This window comes from Penicillium expansum (assembly GCF_000769745.1).
Source record: "Penicillium expansum strain MD-8 chromosome Unknown contig333, whole genome shotgun sequence".
Taxonomy (NCBI): Eukaryota; Fungi; Ascomycota; class Eurotiomycetes; order Eurotiales; family Aspergillaceae; genus Penicillium; species Penicillium expansum.
In genome coordinates, this window is record NW_015971465.1 from 131,669 (window position 1) to 157,709 (window position 26,041).

The following is a 26,041-nucleotide window of genomic DNA, read 5'->3' on the forward strand; positions in this document are numbered from 1 at the left end:
AGACATCTGGTAGGAACATCTACACTATTCACCTAGATAAGAAAAGGCCGGCACGCGAAAGGGACTACACGGTGGTTGTTTCATAACAGAATTCATCAATATCTCGATTAATCTACTTATTGTACAAATGAACAGAGATAAAACGGAGTATACGTGGTGCTCAGGCCCCTTTTGAGGCATATTAGATGTCTCAATTGGAGCTATCTACCTATTATTGCTCAATTTATTGATCAACATCTCCAACTCTCCTCTAAGCCCCCAAGAAACGTCATGCTCAACATATCATAACCCTGGAGATGCTGGACTTCCCTGCAAAACAATAAGCTCCACTTGGGGGGAACCTCGGGATGATCTGCATGTTACATAAGCCTATCCGTGGACGAAAGAGCTGGGTAAACAACTTCAATCTCACAATATCTCTGTGGATTGTGGTGAAGTCTTTCAAGGCCTGTCAGGGTCTCAGCTTGTCTCTCCAGATATTAAAGCTTGCATAGCCACCTGGGTACTCCAAACCCCCGCCCAATGAAACGATGGCCCGACCCAACTCCCCTGACGCTACCCACATTCCACCAATTCTGAAACCACTCGCTCCTTACGTCAGGTCGCGCCAGGAAACCCTTCAAATTCGCCAGGCGTTGACGTCTTATCTGCGCTCATTTATCGAATTCGACGATCAGTCAAGTGATCATGCTCACTCCCACCTCTCCCTGTGTACGTCGACCGATGGTATTGCCGGTGTCAAACGTATCCCTACCGACCTCCCGGGGCTGAGAAAGGATTATCTCAAGGCATTGGCCGCCAATGTTGCAGCCCGCAAAGACTTCGCCTTGGCGTCTGAGAATGTCGCCTCGTTAAGGCGCCAGAGGACGTCCCCGAACCGCCCTTCTGACCACGCGGATCTCCAAGAGCCCGGCACCGAACTTCGTGAATACCTTGCCCTCCTACGCGATCAACGCCGCCATACCAAGCTGCAGGTGTTCCAGAATTATCTCGAGGAAATTAAAACGCGCGATGCGGGCAGCTTGGAGGACGTTGGCAATGATGGGGAGCAAATATTGTTGCCAGAGGTTGATACAGAGGCGGGGCACAATGGCACTGAAACAGACTTGGGTGGACTAGTGCATAGCCTCGAGAGAGCAGTTGTCCATGCGAGAACTCAATTGGACCATCAAAGGCAATTGTTTGAGAAAGCCAAGGCACAGCATGATCCCCAAACTGAGACTTCAGATGCCAAAGCAAAAGCATTACAAACGACTCGGGATGAGCTAGTACAATGGGTGGAGGAACGGCTGGTTGGTCAAGGGGATCCGGATGAGAGCCTGCTCCAAGAGCTTTCCCCGAAGGAAATCGAGGAAGCCCAGCGAGGGCTAGAGAATCGCAAGATGCAGATTACGGAGCAATATGCTGCTTATTTGCGAGCCCGGCGAGATCTCCTTGATGCCGCCTCCAGGGCTTGTCAGCCTATTAATGTGACCCAGAAGCCTCCATCACGCTCAATCAACAAAAACGAGCTCGTCATGGCAGAAATGCCACCACCCAACCCAATCGACGTTCTATCATACACAAACGAAAACCTGGTCCCGCTATATAAGAGTCAAAAGTCGCTGGCTCAGCAGAAATCCTATTTATCCGGCTTACTCTCAAAAGAAAAGTCTACGACTCTCCGTGCTCTCAATCGTCTGAGCGATGAATCCCACCTACTCCCCGAATATCCCACTCCCGCCCGCCAGCCACGGGCTACTGCTCTTAGCTCGCGAATCCAGACGCAAACCTCCGATCAGACCCCGGATGAGGTTGTTGGTCTTGCTGAAGCATGGGCATTTGCTTCTAATGCTGCAGCTGCCAATGGACGAGACTTTGTTCAGCAAAAGATCGCATTGGGTACCGAGGTTGCACAGGATGCCCGACAAACCCTGGCTGATGTATGTAAAACTCTCAATCAGGACTTCGATGAGGTCATGCTGGAGGGTCGGGAGAACCTAAAGGGCTCGGATTCCTGGGCCTCCGATGTTCGCTCCGCGAAGGGGGTGTCGAGGGGTGGTGGGTCTCGGATTGAGAAACAACCGAGTGGTCCTTGGTCAGGTTTGAATGGCAGAGTTGGGGTTATAGAATAATGCACTGTGTCGTATTTATGGCGATAGTCCTTCCTAATATATAATATACCCTGCTAATTTCAACTTAATCCAGCCATGTGCGTTGGTATTTTAGTGTAGCTCCAATGTTGTTGGGGTTTGTCCGCTTTCCGATGGTGCAGGGATTCTCGAGGATCTTAGCATCCAACTTGATTGTATATTGCACTCCATTCAATTTGAGTTAATAGTGTGCTTGTTAGTCAGTAATTTGCCATTGTAAACCTTGTTATATTCAGTGAATTCCGTGTTCATCTTGTTTTCAGTGTTACAATTAGATACCATATGTGGTGATAGCTAAATATATATACAGAAGTAGCTCGATTGGAAACCAACAAAAGAATTCTAAATATAATGCTTCTAATATGATATGCCAAACAGATCAAATTATAACATACAACATACATATCTAGGATAGTATACGAAGACTCATAGGGCTCAGGGTGAAACTCCGTTTGTAGGTGGGAATTGATGCTTGAAAGAAAGCCTTATTTAGCACCGCCTTTTACACCGTTCTATACAGCGTATGGTAAATTTATCAATACTACAACTATCAAAAATGAAGCTTTTGGCCCTATACAAATGAATCTATCTTCATACAAGAATAGTCAGCCGCATTTGCGGCCTTATGATGTCTTTTTAGATGGTCTTTTTAGGATAATTGTTTGAGATATCAAAAGCTTCATTCTTGGACTTAAAACGCGACCAGAATCAGTGTACTTTGATTATGAAGATAAATGTAATAGTAATTCAGGTATCTTAATTTTTCTGCCGTTCTAAAGTCCGGCACCTTACAAAAGGGGGTTTGAACCCAGAGTCCTGTTAGTCTTCGTACCCTGAAGCCCTGAAGGATCCACCTAAATTTGGAATATGGATCCATGGATGGGGCTTCCAAGGTTGTTTCCATATGCGATTATATAAGCCATGCTGATCACCTTGGGGGCCATGGGCATCCCTAGAGGTGTCCAGGACTTGCACGTACTTCATTTTTTTTTGACAAGTCTACGATCCGCCCAGTACTTCTGACAGTCTTCTTATGTGCTGCATTTCGAACTTCACTATGGGCACAGAAAACCCCTGCTCCCTCTTCGGTATCTACCGATACAATGGATACCCATCCTCATAGTCCTCCTCTTGGTCTCCCAGAGCGCATGCTTCAAAAGATGGGGTTTTATCATCATCCGGTCTTGTATGTCTCCATTTCCAGTCCTTACCACTCCATGTTTTGCGATTCTGATCCTGTCCTCTAAGGATCATGCTCTGTCTTCTCGCATCTCCTTATGTGGGGTTTTATCCTATCTGTTGTCAATATTGTGATGCTGCTTCATGCCGCTATTATCGTTTCAACCTCCTATCCCCACTCATGCTTTTCTTCTTGTTTATCATTTACCGGGCGTCAAACCGAAAAGATAAGACTCCCACGATATCTACAACAGAGACGCAGCAACAAGAGAAGCAAGCAGAAAAAGACTAGTTCCAGCCTAACATCAAAATGAAATGATGTTATGAATCTCATACATATGTAGGTGCAATTTCGCTTTGCCTTATATTGTCTATGTCAGGCTGCGGTTGGATAAACTCGAGATTGAATATCGAAAATGTCGAATTCTATGTTCCAACGGTCCATTTGTGACCTACACTGTGGGTTGGACTTCTCCCTTCCTAAACAAATTTACCCGAGAGGGTCTGATGGAAACATGAATCGACGGTTCGTGACCTCATCCTTCTACAGATCCTCTCATGGATGTCTGCCACTAGTCAAATCAAGGCAAGTTCCTCTCTCTTTTGATGCGCGCAGTGATTTGTCAAAAGAGTCTCTTACAAGTCTAGAGGATGAGTCTTCCTTCAGGTATAATACTTACTAGTACCCATCACATCCCTCTTCATATCCAACCGCATCGCTTTAGAGTCCGACTTCAGGAAGATCCAGTCATTCTACATCGTCCGCCTTATCTCCTAGTCCCGGCCGATGGCATACTCAAGCTTTGAAATTCTTTATGTCTACTACAAGAAACAATACCTTAGGGGGCCAGTGGGGCCCAATTAATTATTATGTCAGGACCCTACAGATACTACCTGGGACCTCACAAGCGACTTAAAGAAGAGTTAATGATTGTGACCGCATACGTCAATTACTACTTTACCCTAAGAATACCGAGTGAAATGTGAGGCGATCACTCAGCAACCCTAATTGCCTAGGCCTACTGAGCAACGAACATCGATGATCCAAGATACATCCTACGCACGTGACATTTGAATAACTAAAAATTTAGTGAAAAATTTGGTAAAAACTAGCGTAAATCGGAGTGTTAAGTTAGCCCAGTTTTAGCTAATTTTACAGTCAATTAGGGTTGTGGTGTAATATTCCAAGGTTGTAGCTTGAAGTCGAGAGATAAGAGATTGGCTTGGGGTCCGGCATCGGCATAGTCTACAGGGAGATCATCACAGAGTGATACACATGATTTTCTGCATCCCAATTGCCTGCTATACACTCTATACACTCTATATGAATGACAATGCAAATAAGAGCAGAGATGATTATTTAAGATTTAATTTATATTGTAGTACTCCGTACTCCGTATATCCCTGGACATTAGATTGAGTGAGTATAAGAAAGATATTTGCCGAAAGATACCCGTCTCCACATCCAGGTTTTGACTCATCGCGTCAAAAAAAAGGAAATTTATAGCAGAAAAAAAAGTAAAAAAAGAGAAGAAGGTAGGAAATACAAAAATCAACCTCTTGTTTCACTTATTAACATTCATTACCAGATCCTCCAGGTCTATACACCTATATCTAGGTATAATCCCCATTTATCCCCCGGCTTTCCTTCGTTGTTCTTCAAAAGTGGAGCCGTATACGGTGAAGGGAACGAACCAATTAGCAACTTCGTGGCGGAAAAAAAAGAATCCCATCAAAGCGTAGACTCATCCTCAACACATCTCTCAGCAATTGAAACATTACCTTCGGTGCGCAATGGTTCTTGCTGCTCGATGTGGGCAGGCCGCCGCCCTGCTGCGCCAGCGCTGCATTGCTGAAACCCGCCCGGCACTCTCTCTTCGCGCATTCTCATCTCAGTCCGTCCGTTCGACGGTCTCGACTCTACGCCTGCAGAAGATCCCTACGGCTCGGTCTCAGCAGCTCCGTTCTTTCTCCAGCACCTTGAACCGCCTGGCTTCTCAGCAGCCCCCGGCCGCCGAGTCTTACCTTGCTAGCGGTGCGGTGTCGACCGGTAGCAACCTCGTCGATGTCAAGAAGGTCCTCGTTATTGGTAGTGGTGGTCTGAGCATTGGACAGGCTGGAGAATTCGATTATTCTGGTAAGTTGGAAGCACTGGGAGATGAAATTTTCGCGTGATTAGATCGCCACGTCAGTCCCCCATGGGGGTTCTAGACAGGATGCTTTTCTGCGGGGAAACCCCTAAAAAAAAAATCAATTCCAGATGACAGCAGTGACTAATCTCTGACTTGTGGGATCAAACAGGCTCTCAAGCTCTTAAGGCTCTCAAGGAAGCCGGCGTTCACTCAATCCTGATCAACCCCAACATTGCCACTATCCAGACCGACCACAAGCTTGCGGACGAAGTCTACTACCTCCCAGTCACCCCCGAATATGTTACTCATGTCATTGAGCGCGAGCGCCCCGATGGAATTCTCCTCACCTTCGGTGGTCAGACCGCCCTGAACTTGGGTGTGCAGATGAACCGCATGGGCACCTTTGAACGCTACGGTGTCAAGGTTCTCGGTACCCCCATCAAGACCCTCGAGACCAGTGAGGACCGTGACCTCTTCGCCCAGGCCTTGAACGAGATTGATATTCCTATCGCCGAATCGACTGCCGTCGAGACTGTCGAGGACGCTCTCAAGGCTGCTGAGGAGGTCGGCTACCCCATCATCGTCCGGTCTGCTTACGCCCTCGGTGGTCTGGGTTCTGGCTTCGCTAATAACGCCGAAGAGCTCCGTGACTTGTCCTCGCGCTCTCTGTCTCTCTCCCCCCAGATCCTGGTCGAGAAGTCCCTCAAGGGCTGGAAGGAGGTCGAGTACGAGGTTGTCCGTGATGCTGCCAACAACTGTATTACCGTTTGCAACATGGAGAACTTCGATCCCCTCGGAATTCACACCGGTGACAGTATTGTCGTTGCCCCTAGTCAGACTCTGTCTGACGAGGAGTACCACATGCTCCGCACTGCTGCTATCAAGATTGTCCGTCACTTGGGCGTCGTTGGCGAGTGCAATGTCCAGTACGCTCTGCAGCCCGATGGACTCGACTACCGTGTCATTGAGGTCAATGCTCGTCTTTCGCGTTCATCCGCTCTGGCTTCCAAGGCCACTGGTTACCCTCTCGCTTACACCGCGGCTAAGATTGGTCTGGGACACACTCTTCCCGAGCTCCCTAACGCCGTTACAAAGACCACCACTGCCAACTTCGAGCCCAGTCTGGACTACGTTGTCACCAAGATTCCCCGCTGGGATTTGAGCAAGTTCCAGCACGTCAACCGCGACATTGGCTCCGCCATGAAGTCGGTTGGTGAGGTTATGGCTATTGGTCGTACCTGGGAGGAGTCCCTGCAGAAGGCCATCCGTCAGGTTGACCCTCAATACCTTGGTCTCCAGGGTGATAAGTTCGATGACCTCGACGAGACTCTCCGCAACCCCACCGATCGCCGCTGGTTGGCCGTTGGTCAGGCTATGCTCCACGAGAACTACTCTGTTGAGAAGGTCCACGAGCTGACCAAGATCGACAAGTGGTTCTTGTACAAGATCCAGAACATTGTGGATTGCAACAACGAGCTCAAGGAGATCGGCAGCCTCTTCGGCCTCAAGCAGGAGATCCTGATGAAGGCTAAGAAGCTCGGTTTCTCTGATAAGCAGATCTCTCTCCTTGTTGGATCCACCGAGGATGATGTCCGTGCCCGCCGTAAGTCCTTCGGCATCACCCCTTGGGTCAAGAAGATCGATACCCTTGCTGCCGAGTTCCCTGCCGACACCAACTACCTCTACACCACCTACAACGCCTCGTCCCACGATGTTACCTTCGATGACCACGGAACTATCATTCTGGGCAGCGGTGTCTACCGTATTGGTAGCTCCGTCGAGTTCGATTGGTGCGCTGTTAACGCCACTCTCTCCCTCCGCGAGATGGGCAAGAAGACCGTTATGATCAACTACAACCCCGAGACCTACTCCACTGACTTCGATACCGCTGACAAGCTGTACTTCGAGGAGCTCAGCTACGAGCGTGTCATGGATATCTACGAGCTCGAGTCCGCTAGCGGTGTCGTTGTCTCTGTCGGTGGTCAGCTGCCTCAGAACATTGCCCTCCGTCTCCAGGAGAGCGGTGGTGCTACCATTCTGGGTACCAACCCTCTGGACATTGACAAGGCTGAGGACCGTCACAAGTTCTCTTCTATCCTCGATAGCATTGGTGTCGACCAGCCCGCCTGGAAGGAGCTGACCTCCGTCGCTGATGCTGAGACCTTCGCCGACACTGTTGGTTACCCCGTCCTCGTCCGTCCCAGTTACGTCCTGTCCGGTGCCGCCATGAACGTCATCTACAGTGTTGATGAGCTCAAGGAGAAGCTCCTGAACGCTGCTGCCGTCTCCCCTGACCACCCCGTCGTCATCACCAAGTTCATTGAGGGTGCCGAGGAGATCGATGTGGATGCCGTCGCTTCCAACGGTAAGCTGATTATCCACGCCGTTTCCGAGCACGTTGAGCCCGCTGGTGTTCACTCTGGTGATGCCACCCTCGTCCTGCCCCCCGCCAACATCGAGGAGCCCATCATGGCCCGTGTCAAGGAGATCGCCGAGAAGGTCGCCAAGGCCTGGAACATTACCGGTCCCTTCAACATGCAGATCATCAAGGCTGATCAGGAGGATGCCGAGCCCGCGCTCAAGGTTATTGAGTGCAACCTGCGCGCCTCCCGCTCTTTCCCCTTCGTCAGCAAGGTCCTGGGTACCAACTTCATCGACGTCGCCACCAAGGCTCTCGTCGGCCGTGATGTCCCCGAGCCCGTCGATCTCATGAAGGTGAAGCGTGACTACGTCGCCACCAAGGTTCCCCAGTTCTCCTGGACCCGTCTGGCTGGTGCCGACCCCTTCCTGGGTGTTGAGATGTCCTCCACCGGTGAGATTGCTTGCTTCGGTAAGGATCTGGTCGAGGCCTACTGGGCTTCCCTCCAGTCCACCATGAACTTCCGCATGCCCGAGGCCGGTGAGGGTATCTTGCTCGGTGGTGACATCACCCAGCCCTACCTGGCTAAGATCGTCGAGTACCTGAACCCTCTTGGCTACAAGTTCTTCGCCGTCAACACCACGGTTAAGGATCACCTCGAGTCCACCGCCGGTGTCTCCGTGCAGCTAATTGAGTTCCCCAAGAAGGACAAGCGTGCTCTCCGTGAGGTGTTCCAGAAGTACGACATCCGTGGATGCTTCAACCTTGCCAAGACCCGTGGCAAGACCCAGCTTGATGAGGACTATGTCATGCGTCGCAACGCCGTTGATTTCAGCGTGCCTCTCTTCATGGAGCCTAAGGTATGGTTGAATTACCTAATCCCCAGAATGATTCAAGTTACTAACTGATCTTCTCTATAGACTGCCCAGCTCTTTGCTCAGTGCATGAGCGAGAAGCTGCCCCGCGTTGAGGGTATCCCCTCTGAGGTCCGCACCTGGTCCAACTTCGTCGGCGGCAAGGCCCTGTAAATCTCTATTTTTTTGCACAAAGTGACAGAAGAAGAGAAAAAAAAAAGCCCCACCATGTCGAGGTAAAGAGAGACAGGATGTCAACATCTCTTTCCGCTCGATATCCCCTATGACCTCCCCGGGTCCTCCCGTCATGATTTTCCAACATAGGAACAGGATCTAAACTTTCTGTATGGTGTAGTGGGTAGGGCGATCTTGTTGATAGATGGCCTGCATTGTCGTTTCGGCCTTTTTAATTATTGTACTCTCGGATCGGAATGTTGTTTTTCCTTATGAATTGTCGAACTGTTCTTCATCTCTACTCTCTACTCTCTACCCTACGGCGAATCAAGGTCGGATATAGTTGTGTAGAACTTATATTCCCCTGATATTAAACGAATTTGACCGTGCTTTGAAATTCTTTCTCCTCTGTACACCGTACTTGTGCATATATTCAGGGTCGTACCAAATATTATTCATTTCCAGGGGCTCAGCCACAATATCTGTTGATAGGGCTATGGGGGGCTTGAGCCTCTTGTGGGCGCCAATTATATTGTAGAAGATCATCTATGTCTCACTCAAAAGGGTCTCCGTCCAGCAATCTCTGCCGGCCCTTGCGACCAATCATCGTAATGTCTGGCTTATATTGTCCTTTAACCTTTGTTGTTGGTACCTTTAACCTCTTTATCTTCAACTTGGATAGCCTAGGTCTTGCCTGGTGCTTACAGGGTCTACACCGACTTATCTCGGGCTTATTTTTTTTTTCCATCACGGCTCTTGACCGAATCACCTGTTAGCGCCAAGCTCTAGTTTTTAGTACATCACATAGTATAGCGCTAGTATACGAAGGATGCTTGGCTTCCGGACCTCCGTGACTCTTCTCGGGGGGGCCCATTGGGCACGCTAGTCAAGAGGCAATATAAGTCCTTATTTTTCCCTGGTTCCTAACTTTCTTTCTTCTGCCCAACCCCATTTCTCTCTCTTTCTCCAACCTTGAACCCCCCATCTCCAAATCTTGCAAACATGCGCTCATCTTGGTTCCTCCTCTCTGCCCTAGCAGCTCTAGGCGCAGCCGACGAGCCCAGCAAAACAACCATCAGCTATTTTGGAGTCGACAATGACTCCGGCGCCAACCTTGGCGCCTACTCCAGCACCGCAGCCCGAGTTGTTGGCATCAACAAGTATGCCACAACCTACGAGATCGCCTGCATCAGCGGCGCAGCCAAATGCGCATTGCACCATCCCGCAACCCTAATCCAGGGCGATGCCACTTACAGCGTCTCTCTCGAAGCAACTGTGGTTACCAGCGGTGCTACGGCCCACGCAACCGCCGTTGAGTCATGCACTTTCACCCATAAGTCTGAATCTGCTGTCTGCTCTTGGAGTCTTGCATACACCGGCATGCAGGGTGATGTCACTATTTCCGATTCTGCCTCTAGCACGCAGTCGATCCCGGCGTCTTTGGTTACCTACAAGCCTCTTACTATCACCGATGGCGTCTATGCTTTGACGGCTGATGCCACGGGTTCGACTTCGGCGGTCAAGATCACTCCTACTGCTTCTACTGGTGGTGTTGCGGCTGCTGCGAAGCCCTTGATTACTGCTGCGCCGTTGGGTGCGGCTGCTGCTCTTGCTTTTGCGGCTATGATCTAGGGCTTGAGTTTGGGTCTTTTCATGTCTGATGTCTACTTGGGACTTAAGTCTCTGGGTCCATGCATTTTGAATGAGCTATGCTATATGTACATCTAATACTTCATCCAAATGATATATGAAATCTAATTTCTTTTGGCTACAACTCTTTGGATCTTGACCCAGTATGGCTTTCTCTTAGTAAGATTTGTAGGTCCTCAGCATCTATACAGTAATTATTTGCCTGCATCCATACCTATGTCACCATTTTACAAAAATATAGAGCCAATTTCGGCTTCTGTTGGAGTTTGCATCAATATTCTCTTTCTCTCTCTGCGCTCATCTCTGGGCTTGGCTTGTATGATGTAGGATTGCTGGTCACAAAGGTGATAATAATGAAATGCTTGACAAGGAACTCTGAATTGGTATGTATTCAAACCATGAAAGAAATTTCAGGATCTTCTCATCCGACTAGTCTTTGTGGGGGTATGTGGGAGAATCTATCAATCTTCTTCGATAAATGCCAAGAGATTCAAATACAATGACAAATATTCACCGCCCTACCCACGTGGACGACTATCCACTCTACTCGTTATATCTTCAAACAATCCTTATTTCTATGTTCAGATAACCCACAATGGCATCAAGAACTGCACTACCTTCGGTGACGACCAGGACGGTCCCACAGCCTGCCCCCAATGGCATGGGCAACGGCCTGTTTGCAACAGCCGACATCAACCCCGGTGAAGATGTTTTGCACATCAAAACACCATTTGTGGCGGTTCTTGATTCCCCACGTTTAGAAGACACATGTGCTGGCTGCTTCGGAAAGAGACAGATGGAAACTGGAAATGAGTTGAAGGCTTGCACGGGATGTCGTGTCGTGAAGTATTGTGATCGTGTGAGTTGCTATGGAGATAGATCGTTTGCTGTCTCATATTTCTCGTCCTACCCAAGATTGTGTCTGGTTTGGTATTCTTCTAATACTTGATTAATAGGTATGTCAATCTAAGGACTGGAAGTTTGCGCATTCTCTTGAATGTCCAATCTTTAAAAATGTCAAGCCTATGGTGCTTCCCAACAATGCCCGTGCTCTCCTTCGCATAGTGCTGCGTACTGCGCGTAACAAGTACGATTCTGAAGAGTTCAAGGTCTTTGGTGGTTTGGAGACTCACATCAATGAGATCTCGGAGAGCCAGGGCCAGCTTGATAGGATTAATCTGACGGCAAAGGCTGTCAAGAATTACTCTGGGACGGACGTGGATGAAGGAACTGTCGCTTCTTATGCTGCCAAGGTGATTATTTCCAGCCTCATCTCGTGGACTTTTCATCTAACTATCATTCATAGCTGGATCTCAACTCCTTCAATCTTACCACCTCTATGTATGACCGCATTGGCCTATACATGCATCCATATGCCGGGTTGATTAACCACAGCTGCGACTACAACTCCACCGTTGGATTTGACGGTGAAGAGCTGTACGTCAAGGCTATGCGTCCCATCAAAAAGGGCGAGCAAATATTCATATCCTACATTGACACCACAACACCCTATGATATTCGCCGCAACGAACTGAAAGAGCGCTACTTCTTCGACTGCCAGTGCACAAAGTGCCAGAGGGGAGCGGATACCATTGAAGATCGGTTCTTGTCTACACCCGAAGACATGACGCCCTTAGAGACAGCAGAGCGTGAAGCCCTAGAGCTCATGCAAAAAGCAACCGCAACCAGCACGGAGACAAAAGAGACAATCGAAAAGTTGGAAGCTGCTATGCACAAGCTCCATGAAACCGCCCTATGGCCCCTCACCCGTCAGCCATATGCTTCTCTCCGCGACAAACTAATCATATCTCTTCTAACGGCTGGTAACTTTACCCGGGCATTCATCCACGCTGCCATTCGATACCTACGAATTGATCCTGCTGTCTATGACAAGGCCCATCCCATCCGACACATCCATGCATGGAGCCTGGTCAGACTTACAGTTTTCATTTCCCAAGAGGGCTTCCAGCCTGACCCCAAAGACCCTGTCCAGATTAAGGACTTCAACTTGAACTTTCACTACTTGATTTGGTACATTCTTGCTGAACTTACTAGCACTCAGGCGGAGAGTTGCACTGTGTCCAGCTTTAGGAAACTTGTTGGAAATCAGTTTGTACAGGTTCACAATGAGTTCAAGGCCAATGGCCTTGACCCTAGTAAGACTAAGGCTGTTCTCTCCGCTGAGTGGAACAAGCTTGAACGTCTTGTCAATAAGGCTCTAGAAAAAGAGTGAATTACCAATGGCGGATTGTTTCTTAAAAACAAAATTTGATCAGACTCCAACATGGCTCCAGGGCTAGCCTTACTGGATTCTTATATAACAAAACAGTAGTGCCCACGTGCTCAATACTCAATACTCTCTCACCTTCTGCCCGAAAAAGCAGGAACGACCGGGGTCGATGCCGGTTGTATACATAGCCGCCACTTTCGCTTTGAAGCCGATCGACCCTTCCTCTTCGGGGTCGCTGGGGACTATATAAACAACCCCCAGCCCATTCCTCTTCTCCTCTTCTCTTTCTCTCTTCTCTCCACACATTCGCCTTCGTTTTTATTGCCTACAAGGGCAATTCGATGCCGCAAACAACTGCCAAAATGGCTACTTTTTCGGACCGCTGGTCCATGGAGAATGGACCTCCAAGCCCCGAGACTATCAATGAGGTTCGTGCTACCCCCGAGACCAGTAGAACCTCCCGCTACGGGGCCAGCCGTCGGGCTGCGACCCCCCGGATTGCCGACCATAGGACTCCGGTGATTCCTCCCGGTTACCAGCAGATCCCAGGGTACGAAGCCCACCGTCAGCGGCAGGAGGCTCGCGTACTCATGGGATCGATTGCGGAGCGCCGGGGTAAGCCTACCCCCGCCCCAATCCTGATCTGTGGTGATGCTCCGAGTCTTCTGTCGCGCGGACGACGTTGGTAAGTCAGTTCCATTTCATTTTTACTTCTTCTAGCCTTTCTTGGCTTGACTTCAGTTGAGCTTCGGTTCATTCTCACTTCATTCTCACTTTTTTCTTACTTTGCATGTTCTATCTGAGATGAAATTTGTTTGAATTTATTTGGATTGGACTTAGCTAATATTTTGGATTCTCATAGGGTCCCTGGGTGCCGCTTGTGCTGGTGCCTTTGCCGGAGCCGGAGCTCAGCAGCTAGCCAATGAGCAAACTTGGACTATGTCTGGGGGAGCTTTATGCTGGTGCTTTAGGTGAAGATGGTAAGGGAGGTTTCTGTAGTGTGGAGGTCGGTTCTCGAGGGGTTGGCTGCCCATTGGTGAGAAACATCTCTCTTGATTTGGTCTTCGGTTCTGGAGGCTAACAATACCACAGTTATATAGAGAAGTTGCTGCAAGTGAGCTCGTCAAGGGTTAAGTCCATCTCCTTCACATTTTACTCAATTCCAGATGCTAATTCATCGATGTACAGTTGGAGTTAGTTGCGTATTATCTCCAAGAATTGAATTATCCCTACGAACTGTACGCGGAATGGTAAGCCTGAACCCTCCCAGCTATTTTTTGTCAAGCTCTGATTGTGAAAGACCGAGGTCACCTTGCTGCTTTTTGCATCTTCGCTCATCGTATTTCGCACGTCTCTTTCGCCTCGCCATCTTACGATATCATGTTCCGATATTGCCGGCCTTCACACGAGCTAGTGCCAATGTACTACCTCCCCATCTACGCATTCAGTCTCTCTACACCACCCTCCTCGCAGATCACCTGTGGACCGCCGTGGATTTTGATGTACTCGCAGAGTGCAGCTCAGACAACTTCGACGCATATGCGAACCGACTAAAGTCCTTCGGCAACCCATCAACCTACCCACACTTGTAGAGAACCCCAAATAAAATCTAGCCTCATCGACTGCTGTCCTCCAAACTCAACGAACACTAGGATCTTTGCGTCAGCTACGACATCGACTGATCCGTCAACCACCTCGCCCAGTGTCCTTTCTCAAGAAGCACAAGCTTGACTTCAACCACGGAAACACTAAAGCCAAGCAATACGAGAACAACTCCAAGCTAGTAGCAATCAAGCTAGCAACAGCAGCCACGATCCTAATAACAATCGACCTAGTACTGCAAATCTAGCTTGAAGCCGTCTGAACAAGGTCACAATGCAATTCAGGATCTAGGCCACGACACACTGGTACTATCTAGAAATTCGATGATACATGAAACAAAGTCATTCAGTACTCCTTATCATCCATAAGCTTGGCACAACACAGTCTTCGGTGTTTGAATGGGATGAAGCCAGCATGCTCAACCGCATGCTCGCCGGATAACGTTCGTTTGGCCGACCCCCTCGTCTTTTTGATTGTTTGCCACAATGCGACTGGCTGTCCAAACGACTCCCAATTAAAGATGGAAGATGAGCCACTTTTTTTCCCTTTGTGCCAACGCTAGCAGTATAGCTCTCGACCATTTCAAGTCCACCAATCTTCACAGCCTGACCGATGAATACTCGATGAGCAAGCATATCTTCATGGGAACATAGGTCTCCTGTCTTTACACGCATTTTGCTGAATACAAATACTATCGCATTCCCATATACCGTGCTTGTCCCTGGTTATTCATAGAAAAGTCTCTTGCGCAAAGCCTGCTTTTTTTACCACCTCCACATACATCTAGAAAAACATCTAAAAAGACCGGCTAGAAGGACGTACCAAAAATACATCACAAGGCCGCAAACGCGGCCGACTATTCTCGCAATTCTTAAATCTAGAAGTCAAGGCTTGTCCGTTCAATTTCCATCAAACTTGGAAACTGTCAAACCCTGATTTCTTTAGCTAATGGACCAACATGAAATTCCACTGCTTCTGTACGTTTATATTATCTCCAAAAAGATAGATGCCTCTGAATATTTCGAAAACGGACTAATCGACTAGGCAAAGCTTTGTAGATGCCGCAAGCGAGCCAAGATTGCCCAGATGTCTATCATCCCATGAGACAGAACTCAAATGTATAGATCGTATCATGTCCATTTACCAATATTGATAAATACAAGAATAGAATGCAAATAATCAATCAAGCATACAAGGATGTTCATATATACAGTGTACAAAACTCAAGTCATAAAATATATCACATCAGACTTGTTCGACCCCCAATCTCATTGGCAGCCTCGCCGTTAGGCATCTCACCATTTCGGCCGGCGACAAACTCCCGATAAATTCCCTGGAGACGTCTACGCTCCGCGGGGGGAAGAGAACCACGCGTGGTAGCCAGTGAGCGCTCAACATGTTCCCAGCGGACGATGATATCCTCACGCAGCTCGTCTGCATCAGGCTCACTGCCGTTAGCCACCGGGGCCGCGGCATTCGCACCGGAAGGTCCCTGCTCGAGCTGGCGTTGGCGACGACGCGAGTTCTTGATTGCCTCTAGTTTGGCCGATATCACTGCCGGTGCTGGCATGGAGACAGACCCGGATGCTTCCTCCGAGGAAGAGTAGAGGAACTGGATAAAGGATTTGCTGGAGGCACTAGCGGAGTTGGACTTCGCACTGGGCTTGGCTGTATCGGTGGAACGATCACCGAGTGCATCGTGGACGGCCTCTAGATGGGCGTTGTATACGACAGCCTGCAGATCTGCACCGGAGAATCCTTCGGTCTCGGCCGCAATATCGCCTAGGCGAGATGTGACCTCATCGCTCATCTTGAGCTTTTCACTCACGGAGCGGATAATATCAACACGGTCTGCGTGGTTGGGCATGCCACAAAGCAGGGACTTGTCGAGACGGCCAGGTCGAAGAAGGGCAGGATCGATCAAGTCAGGCCGTGACGTTGCTGCCAGGACATAGACGCCCGAGAGACCTTCTGCACCGTCCATTTGTGTCAACAGCTGGTTGACAACACGGTCTGTGACACCTGTGGAATCGTGACCACGCTTGGGTGCAATACTGTCGAACTCATCGAAGAAGAGGACGCAAGGGCGAGCGGCTTGAGCTCTTTCGAACAAGTCGCGAACACTCTTTTCACTGGCTCCGATATATTTGTTCAAAATTTCAGGGCCCTTGACACTGATGAAGTTCAATCCACACTCGCCAGCCACTGCACTCGCCAACATTGTCTTGCCGCATCCAGGGAATCCATAAAGAAGCAAACCAGACCGAAGTCGCAATGGGCACTGTGCGAAGATCGGGGCATACTTTGTGGGATACTGCAAAGTTTCCAATAGGATCTTGCGAGTTTCGAACAAACCACCAACAGATGAAAATGTGGTTGTTGAGGAGGTAAGGGTAACGTTGCGAAGAGATGCTGGAGTAAAGTCCTTCAAGGCACTTTCAAAGTCTTCTAACCCGAGAGTGATCATCTTTGATGTTGCTGTCAGATCCGAGACAGAGCGAATGAGGGCCTCATTGCGCGCGCGAGCAACAAGTAGCACAAGGTCACCAGGCATATACCCATCGGTTTTGCCGGCCAGCTCTAGATACTCGACATCCCTTCCAATAACAAACCCATCACCCCCAGATGAGCTTGGTCGGCTCCCTGGATTTGAAGGGTCCAACCATGAGTCTTGTGTTGAGGAGCTTATGGCCCTCACATGCCCGTTTGAGCTCTCTGTAGGTTTATCTTCACTAGTAAGTTTTTCCAAAACTCTTCGGCGTCCTTCCTTGTCGGGGGCTCTCATATTGATTATCTCACGGACGACGTGGCCGCCGATGATAACATTATTGAGGGACTCTTTGGCCTGGGCAGTGGCCAGTAGCACAACAGACGAATTCAGCGCGCAGTATTCTCGAACCATAGAGCAGATAACCTCGCTGTTCTGGCGACTGCGGCCATTGTCTCCACCCACCTGCAGTTCAGTCTCCGCGGGGCAAAGCTTGTCTAGATCTTCAAGGATCACGACTGACTGACCGCCAAGACGCGCACACCATGATGCGGACATGAAGAGGCGGTTCAGGGTCTCTTTGATATTGGAAATACGTGTTTCGTCTGTGACGAGCTTGCGGCAGGAGAAATATTTGACGTTGAAGAGATGATCTCGTCTTAGGCGATGAGCCAGTAGATGGGTCAGAGCTGTTTTACCAGCACCAAGACCACCGGTGAGCAAGATAGACGAGGATTTTGTTAGGTTGTTTAATGCCTGTTCAATGATAGAGTCAATCCCTACTAATTGAGGAGCAGTTTCTGGGAGAGGGTCCTCCATAGGTAGCGTCGATGAACTAGTATCAAATGGCTTGGGAATTTCAGCTTGGACTTCAAGATTCAGCTTCGCTTCTGAGCCCAGCAACCACCCGAACATTGACTTTGTTTCATCCGCAGCCCCCTTCAAAGGAGGGTCAAAACGAAGAATAGCACCATCGAACGAAGAGACTGAAGCATGATACTCGGATTTGGGTATAATCATTCCATCAGTCAAAGGCCCCGAGAACAGTCCAGTGTCGGACCCAGTGCTGCCGTAGATGACTTTGAGGCGCTCAGCTAGGGCATCCCGAGATGCCGTAGTGTCAGCACCGAACTTCAGCCCGTCCTTCTTTTTCGAAGCATCGCCTATGAAAGGATAGACTTTGAGGGTCTTGACTGCCGAGCGATGCAGCTGTGGGGGTGCTGCTTCGACTCGGAGGATTCCACCAACCATGTTCTCCGCACCAAGCGCCGTGCACAACAAGGTGGAAATAGCCACATGCCGATTGTCCGGAGCCTCCTCCCACGGAAACAGTTTAGCCACGATTTTTGTTGTAGGGGCACCGGAATCATTGGACTTTTGCTGTTCAGCTTGAGCAAGTTGTTGTTGGGGATCTGGTGGGGGTTTGAGACCGGATGGCTGGACAACCGACACACATGCCCAGGTCGCTCCGCGCAACTCATGGCTTGCCAGCATGTCCGGATCAACCCAAATACGGAGGCCCTCATTTGCATCATCTTCTACTTCCCCATCAAAATATTGAGTGGTCGCTGAGCGGTCCACGCCTCTCAAGTAAAGGGAGCCTCGTGTGGAGTCGGACCGACTACTCTTCTGGCGTACAGTGCTTGAAGCACTCCTGCCCCCAGCACTCTTCCTGCTACTACCAGCAGCACTGCGGCTATCCGCCCGAGAGCTTTTGCTTGTCTTAGATCGAACTTTGGGGGCCACTATGACTTCTGCATCCGGCGCGATCTTGGCGAAGGGGGAGGTGTCTGAGGGAGCAGGTGTAAGAGAAGTGACGACAATATTGGCAGTAGATGTGGGAGACAGATGCAATGCGAGTGGGTGCATATGCACTGATTGCCCTGCATTGTATGTAGGATTTGGTAGAGCGCGAATTTGTGACAAAAGGTTAAGTTCCAGGAATGTGGCGTGGAGTTCAATGACTAGTGATATCGGGTTAGTGCCAGTGCAATTATAGCTGTCTATGATTGAAACGTACTCTCCCAGTCTTCTGGTGTCAATGGCTCAATGTTTATCGTATGTGCAACGGGTGGATCAAGGTGGATGAACAATCCGACCTGCAAGTGTTAGCGCCCCACGTGGGTAATGATGCACGGGGAGTATTGTACCTTCTGGCCGTCTGTGAGACCAAGGAGCCGTCCAAAAGTAGTATCAAGCTCAACGGTGGATATTTCCTGTTCCCTGGAATATCCACTGTTGATACCGTCTCTCCCAACGACAGGCGCAAGCCTGCGCTTGCTCGGCATGCCCGTCCAGCCGAGGAAGCATGATTGCTGCGGAGGAGCTCCATTGGCCTTTCCAGAGGTCGATTTATATTGTAGTTCGATAATAACATTCTGAGCAGTCTGATAAACCTAGGAGTTAGCCGGGAATGGCTCACGGAAGCATAATAACTAGTAGACTAACCGTGTTTGCATTGACCAGCAGAGCGACCAGCGACGGCGGTAGATTAACAAGACAGTTTTTGAGGGGAGTGAGGGCAACTTCAGCCGTCGCAGCAGGCTTCTTAGGCGCCATTTTGAAGCGCTGAACGATCGTGAGTACTGGAAAGACAAGTAGGAGGGGAACCGTGAACTCGGAGAGACACGACCCCGGACTCCACACTACATCTCTCTTTCGCCTCGGCCCGATGACGAGTCATGTGACGCTTAGCTTCAATAGCGGATAAACGGATAAACTTATAATCCACGATCATTGATACCTTTCCTAATCGGGTTAGTCTCATTTTTGAGCGCGTCCCGACCTCGCGTTCGCGTTTTACCTGCGAATTTGGTAGGGGCTCGGATAGTCACTAGACGGACCCTCTTCTCTATTTCTCTCTCGATCCCACTATCGATTCTTTGCGCTTTCAATTAAGCGCAATTCGTTATTATGTCTCTCCTTCAATATCCCCCACCTGTGGATTATTCCGCGCAACTGGATGGCTTCAAGGATTTCTTGAAGGGGTTCAAGACTTTCCAATCGTCCTCGGAAGCCGCTGCGACCGAGGCATTGGAGGATCTTAACATCGACGACGGCCAGACTAGTGATGAATATGATTTCATGGATGATGCCGATGAGACCAACGGGGCAAACACCCGAGGAGCAAGGAGGCACCGGGAGCCGAAGCTCAAGTACATGCAAATTCTGCAGGATATCGCAAACCGGGATATATCTAATATTTTGATTGAGTTGGATGACCTGTCAATTGTAAGTATTCAATACAGCCCCTCTGACTAAATTCTAGCTCACAATGGTGGTAATAGTACGAGAAATCCCGGCCCGAGGGAGAAGACCTGAAGCTTGTCGCATCTATCGAAAAGAACACAAAACGCTATATCGATGTTATCTCTCAAGCGGTGGATGAAGTTATGCCTAGGGAGACAAAGGATGTCACGTATGTTAATCTGTCTCTATGCGAACACACTGGCGGCCAAACTAATTAATGTGCAGATTCAAAGATGATGTGCTTGATGTGATCATGTCTCAGCGTGAGAAGCGAAATGAGACTATGGAAACCGCAATGGAGGCCGACATGGAAGCTGCTGCGACTGCCCCATCGATGTTCCCTCCTGAGCTCACCCGCAGATACACCCTCAACTTCAAGCCCCTCACACCCTCAGGCTCTAGTGCCGAGCGCGATTCCAAAGCCCTCGCCGTCCGTTACGTGCGCGGTGAGCACCTGGGTAGCTTGATCACAGTCCGCGGTATCACCACCCGTGTCTCAGATGTCAAGCCGGCTGTACAGATCAACGCCTACACTTGCGATCGCTGTGGCTGCGAAGTGTTCCAGCCCATCACCACCAAGCAATTCCTTCCCCTGACTGAGTGTCTGTCAGAGGAATGCAAAAAGAACAACTCGAAGGGTCAGCTCTTCCTGTCAACTCGTGCATCGAAGTTTGTCCCCTTCCAGGAGGTGAAGATCCAGGAAATGGCCGACCAAGTCCCCGTGGGCCACATTCCTCGCACTTTGACTATTCACTGCCACGGCGCTCTGACTCGCCAATTGAACCCCGGTGATGTTATTGACGTTGCAGGAATCTTTTTGCCCACTCCCTACACTGGTTTCCGGGCTATTCGCGCTGGCCTGCTGACTGACACATACTTGGAGGCTCAGCACATCACCCAGCACAAGAAGTCATACAATGAGATGGGTATGGATAGCCGTACTCTTCGCAAGATCGAGCAGCACCAGCGCTCCGGTAACATGTACGAATACCTTTCACGGTCGATTGCACCCGAAATCTACGGACACCTTGATGTCAAGAAGGCGTTGCTATTGCTCCTGATTGGTGGTGTCACGAAAGAGATGGGTGACGGCATGCACATCCGTGGAGACATCAACATCTGCTTGATGGGTGACCCTGGTGTGGCCAAGTCACAGCTTCTTCGATACATTACCAAGGTTGCTCCTCGTGGCGTGTACACCACTGGACGAGGAAGCAGTGGTGTCGGTCTCACCGCCGCAGTCATGAGAGATCCCGTCACAGACGAGATGGTGCTGGAGGGAGGTGCCCTTGTTCTTGCGGACAACGGTATCTGCTGTATTGATGAGTTCGACAAGATGGAGGACTCGGACCGGACAGCTATTCACGAGGTGATGGAACAGCAGACTATCTCCATCTCCAAGGCCGGTATCACAACTACCCTCAACGCCCGTACTTCCATTCTAGCAGCGGCCAATCCGCTATATGGTCGTTACAACCCTCGGGTATCACCCGTGGAGAACATTAACCTGCCCGCCGCCTTGCTCTCTCGTTTCGATGTCATGTTCCTGCTTCTGGATACCCCGTCCCGTGAAGGTGACGAAGAGCTGGCCCACCACGTCACTTACGTCCACATGCACAACAAGCACCCCGAGAGTGAAGAAGCCGGTGTCTTGTTCACTCCCCACGAGGTCCGTCAGTACGTTGCCAAGGCACGCACATTCCGTCCTATTGTGCCTACCAATGTCTCTGACTATATGGTTGGTGCTTATGTGGCCATGCGCAAGAGACAAAAGATCGATGAGTCCAAGAAGAGGCAGTTCTCTCACGTCAGTCCCCGTACGCTGCTCGGTATCGTTCGTCTTTCGCAGGCGCTTGCTCGTCTTCGCTTCAGTGAGGAGGTTGTTCGCGAGGATGTTGATGAGGCTTTGCGTCTCATTGAGATCAGTAAGGCTTCTCTGTACAACGATGGCGAGCAGGGTGCCGACAACACCCCATCCAGCAAGATCTACAACTTGATCCGCAGCATGAAGGAGAGCGGTGCCGCTGCCGTTGGAGATGGCGAGGAAGGCGAGATGAGCATGAGACGTATTCGTGAGCGTGTGTTGGCCAGAGGTTTCACCGAGGATAACCTCACCATGACCATCGATGAATATGCCGAGATGAACGTAAGTTTTGATTACTCCAGAAGCTTGATGTGCTTTTTTACTAACATTCTATATAGCTCTGGCAAGTCACTGGCAACGGCACACGTCTGCTCTTCACTGAAGTTGACGGCGATATGGACATGTAATTGTGAAAATTTCTCATACTGTTTTTCTCTTCTTAAATGTCGATCGGGCTTTTTATGCGTGTTGAAGATGCATGTGAAACTGGCTGGAATCAAGGCGACGGGTGTTTAGGTGTATTCTTGGAGAAATGGAGTTGGTTCTTATGATTTTGTAGGATTAATTAAGAAGATCTTCCCAATCTACTTGTTTAATCTACATTTATATCCTAATTTTCCACTAAAGCAATTTCATTTTATTCGTCACACACATACACATGCAATCTGCCAGAATATCTCATGCTATGGATCTAACTCGGTCCTTTGGGCCCCTTGTTGTTAACCCCCCATATCCCCTCTTCCCCCTGCTACCAGCAAACCCACATCTACCGTAGGTCATTATTCTAAGCCTCGCACTGGTTTTGAAGCCTGACCTCGTTGCAAAGGTCGGAAGGAGCAGCATACACATCATCGCATGGCATGTTGCAAGCTGTGTCCTCAGGGACGAAAACAAGGAACTCATAGTTCGGCATCGGCAGGCGAAACTGATGGTACAAGTCGTTGTTGTACTGAGACGCCTTGTAGCCAGCACGACAGGCGCAATGGAAGGATTTTCCCGTGTTGATACACGAGGTGGAGGGGTCACACCAGTTCTCGCCCGAGATAGGATTGCAGGTGCCGCACTGGGCCAATGATGTTGTGTCAGCGGCCACTAGGGAGGCTGTGGTGATGATCAAGGCGACAATGGAGAAATGCATCCTGGTGGATGGTTAGATTCAAATATAGGCTTGGAGTAGATCTAGTGTCTTGTGCCTGGGGATTGGTTTCTGATGGCGTTATGTTCTGCTGGGAGGCTCGCCATCTTATATACTCATATCCAAGGGTATATATATTTATCTGGATCATTAGGCTCGGTAGACCTTTGTTCTCAAGATGTTATTCACCCTGTTCCCTGCGAAGCCCATCAGCGCTATGTTGCATCACGAGGTCATTACCAGCCTGGGGTTCCCAGTATACTTTGTAGGCCGGTCCCCGAAGAAGACGATATCCATATACGGTACCACGGTTGAATTATTACAATGTCACCGGTTGACTTTTACAATCTTGTATAGCGTCCTCGTCTGATATCATAGGAGTGTGAATACGAGGTCTGGAACAATACCGCAAAACATCACCAATGCTTATCGACTAAGGTGATGTCAATGCCTTCTTAGCTCAACATTGCCTTTGGGCAGCGCTTCTAAGACTGTTCAGGGTTTGGAATTTCGATTCAGCGGGGGTGTATGTCTCAGGCCCATCACTCTAGCCACATTCAGATCTCGACGTCAACAGTTGTGTAGAAATGCGGAGATTTTGACATGCCAAGGTAAATGTCTCACACTTCGTGAAGCTTTAGTTACGAGCTAGATTTTCTGTGATCTGGTCAGGCTTCTATGCAAGTAACTTCCTCTTCTACAGGGCTCTCGGAACATGAAAAATGGAGATGAAAGCAAGCGAGACAGCAACAGTCGGGCACTGGTTACTCGAGATTGAGCCAGGGGCTGTGACACGTTGATTTTGGTTTCTATTCACTCTGCAATCCATCAGGTAGGGGTATAAGGTACCCATTTTACCACCTTTGCATTATTGAACCCGCTTAAACCCAATACTCCGAGTCTACGTAATGATATCGTGTTGTCAGACGAGTTTTATTGGCCGGCAATGTTATATTTCCACCTAATAGTCAGCGATCGGCGCCGGCCTAAGGCCCGAATCTTAAGCATAAGTACCGAAGGACGGGGGTTGACCATGCTGATCAATAGATTTTTCAGACCCGAGATTCACATACTATGAGCAGTTTCTTTATCTCCGGTGAATGCAACAAGAGACGCCCTATGCTACCATATAATACCACGTACACAAGTCCGTACAGTTGGGATTGCAATATCGGAGTCGGATTTTAGAGTATGAGATGCAAGGTTCCAGACTCTACTTTCTAATAGCCACAGACACCGCTTGTGAGAACTATCATAGAAGTGGACGAGACATGTTTGATTGGTGCGGGTTTAAGTGCAGCTTAGATACATGGAGATATGCTCCAGGATTCTACAGCTGCACCGTCTTTCTCGTACATAGATGCATGTCTATGGGCCTTTGACACAGTTGCCTAGAGATGTGTCTTAGACCCGTCTGGTTCTCCAATCAGCCTCAAAAATGCCCCGTGAACCTCATCAGTCAGATCACTGGCCTGCATGCTCCGCCCCTTGGCTACAAAGGCTCGTCGTGAGCACTCTCGTGTAATGCTACTGCCTGCCCAAGCCGCCAATAGCAGTGTCGTTGTCGGGGACATGCGCTTATTCTCAGAATCGAGCTCCGCCTGGACATCTTCCTTACTCTGCGCCTCCTTGTCATTGTCCTGCTCGCCAGAGTCCCACAATTTCTCGTGGTAAGCCGCCCGCCAGGCAAGGAATGTACCCAGTGATCCGGTCAGGGTGTCTCCTTGGCCGCCGCTGCGTTTCAAGCCACCCTTGGTATCAGAGATGATACTAGTTACCCCGTTGGATATCACATCTTGAGGACCCTTCTGGAGAATCGTGACCCCACCGAGGGCTTGAGATAGCTGCTCACACGCATCTGATGCTTTGCTGGTGGTGTCACCATTTCCGCCTTGCGCGATCTCCGCTTGACTAGCGACCTTGACCCCCAGCGCTTTTGCTAGACGGCTAAACTCTACCACATTTGGCGTGAGAATACACTCCTTATAGCCTTTGATCAGGCTTGGGTCTTGCGTCACAATCAGCAATCCGTCCGCGTCTAGCACGAACGGGATCGACCGTGACCGCGCCTCTCTGATCACTTCCGCGACCACCTTTAGCGTCACGCCGTCGCGGCCGAGACCCGGTCCAATCACAAGTGCATGGAGGCGAGATAGCATCCCGATGATCGGGCCCGCTAGTGATGCTGCATCAATTGAAATGGGATCCTTGACAGTGTCGCTGCTTGGAAGTAATGGATGTACCATTAAATTTGGTGAGTAACTCTTGATAACCTGTACATTACATGGTTAGGGTGAGTGCAATCTAGGGCGGATGCTAGCTTACTGGTGCTGCGGATCGTTCGCAGAGTACGTGGCTCTGGTGGTTGTTAGTCATTTGCAGAAGGGATGTCATGTTTCGCACATACCATATCACATCCTGCAATCTAAGAGTTAATATATTTTGGTGGGTGGGGAGTATGGGCCTGTTTAGGGGCACGTACCAAGTCTTGCAGAGGCCATGGCTGAAAAGTATGGAGCTCCGGTATAGCTTATCCCAGTTAGTAGGATACAGTTTTACCAAGCAGAGAACCTACTCGACACAGCCTCCAATAACGGCTACACGGCCGAGCTGTCCTGGAGTAATAGTCAGCGGGGGTGTTCATTGCGTGGTAGATGGGGACCTGGTCAACAGACCTTTGTGGAACTTTTCAAGCATTGGAGGTACAATCTTGCGCACCTTGCTGAAGAGGATCTTTGATGAGACCGAGACATGATGAACTGACTCCATTGTAAATATGTGAAATTGGAAATATGTGAAGTCGTAGCAGAAGCTGACTATCAAGAGTGTGTTGGAGCCCTGGAGGTGAACATGGGTGATGTCACCCGCCAAGTGGGGCCTAGACAAGCTTGTTTGTAGTTGTGATATCAAGGCGATAACTTGAATATGAAATGTTGACTACAATATACATATAGAAAGATAGTCCAAAAAAAAAGAAAGTTGGTATTGAAATA

At 49.4% G+C, this 26,041-nt stretch overlaps 8 protein-coding genes across 8 annotated transcripts; 5 read left to right on the forward strand and 3 right to left on the reverse strand.

The window, feature by feature from the left end:
- Positions 1-530: 530 nt before the first annotated feature.
- Positions 531-2,114, forward strand: PEX2_094710 (uncharacterized protein; the record flags this gene model as incomplete). The annotated part of the gene is made up of 1 exon (XM_016746741.1): positions 531-2,114. One exon carries the CDS (start codon positions 531-533, stop codon positions 2,112-2,114), a length of 1,584 nt encoding a protein of 527 aa, XP_016594017.1.
- A 2,991-nt stretch (positions 2,115-5,105) lies between these two features.
- PEX2_094720 (carbamoyl-phosphate synthase (glutamine-hydrolyzing) CPA2) lies at positions 5,106-8,830 on the forward strand (the record flags this gene model as incomplete). Its single annotated transcript, XM_016746742.1, has 3 exons — positions 5,106-5,448; positions 5,613-8,662; positions 8,723-8,830. The coding sequence occupies 3 exons, from the start codon at positions 5,106-5,108 to the stop codon at positions 8,828-8,830; spliced, it is 3,501 nt and encodes a 1,166-aa protein (XP_016594018.1).
- A 1,002-nt stretch (positions 8,831-9,832) lies between these two features.
- PEX2_094730 (uncharacterized protein) lies at positions 9,833-10,462 on the forward strand (the record flags this gene model as incomplete). The annotated part of the gene is made up of 1 exon (XM_016746743.1): positions 9,833-10,462. One exon carries the CDS (start codon positions 9,833-9,835, stop codon positions 10,460-10,462), a length of 630 nt encoding a protein of 209 aa, XP_016594019.1.
- A 613-nt stretch (positions 10,463-11,075) lies between these two features.
- On the forward strand, positions 11,076-13,399 carry PEX2_094740 (S-adenosylmethionine-dependent methyltransferase; the record flags this gene model as incomplete). The annotated part of the gene is made up of 4 exons (XM_016746744.1): positions 11,076-11,339; positions 11,437-11,733; positions 11,787-12,636; positions 12,972-13,399. 4 exons carry the CDS (start codon positions 11,076-11,078, stop codon positions 13,397-13,399), a joined length of 1,839 nt encoding a protein of 612 aa, XP_016594020.1.
- Positions 13,400-15,552: 2,153 nt separating this feature from the next.
- On the reverse strand, positions 15,553-19,359 carry pex1 (AAA family ATPase peroxin 1; the record flags this gene model as incomplete). The annotated part of the gene is made up of 4 exons (XM_016746745.1): positions 15,553-18,764; positions 18,821-18,899; positions 18,951-19,187; positions 19,249-19,359. The coding sequence occupies 4 exons, from the start codon at positions 19,357-19,359 to the stop codon at positions 15,553-15,555; spliced, it is 3,639 nt and encodes a 1,212-aa protein (XP_016594021.1).
- A 354-nt stretch (positions 19,360-19,713) lies between these two features.
- Positions 19,714-22,320, forward strand: PEX2_094760 (DNA replication licensing factor MCM7; the record flags this gene model as incomplete). The annotated part of the gene is made up of 4 exons (XM_016746746.1): positions 19,714-20,031; positions 20,088-20,218; positions 20,275-22,195; positions 22,252-22,320. 4 exons carry the CDS (start codon positions 19,714-19,716, stop codon positions 22,318-22,320), a joined length of 2,439 nt encoding a protein of 812 aa, XP_016594022.1.
- A 377-nt stretch (positions 22,321-22,697) lies between these two features.
- On the reverse strand, positions 22,698-23,051 carry PEX2_094770 (putative adhesin; the record flags this gene model as incomplete). Its single annotated transcript, XM_016746747.1, has 1 exon — positions 22,698-23,051. One exon carries the CDS (start codon positions 23,049-23,051, stop codon positions 22,698-22,700), a length of 354 nt encoding a protein of 117 aa, XP_016594023.1.
- A 1,388-nt stretch (positions 23,052-24,439) lies between these two features.
- On the reverse strand, positions 24,440-25,817 carry PEX2_094780 (ATP-dependent (S)-NAD(P)H-hydrate dehydratase; the record flags this gene model as incomplete). Its single annotated transcript, XM_016746748.1, has 6 exons — positions 24,440-25,321; positions 25,374-25,406; positions 25,456-25,466; positions 25,531-25,577; positions 25,624-25,663; positions 25,724-25,817. The coding sequence occupies 6 exons, from the start codon at positions 25,815-25,817 to the stop codon at positions 24,440-24,442; spliced, it is 1,107 nt and encodes a 368-aa protein (XP_016594024.1).
- Between the last annotated feature and the right edge of the window lie 224 nt (positions 25,818-26,041).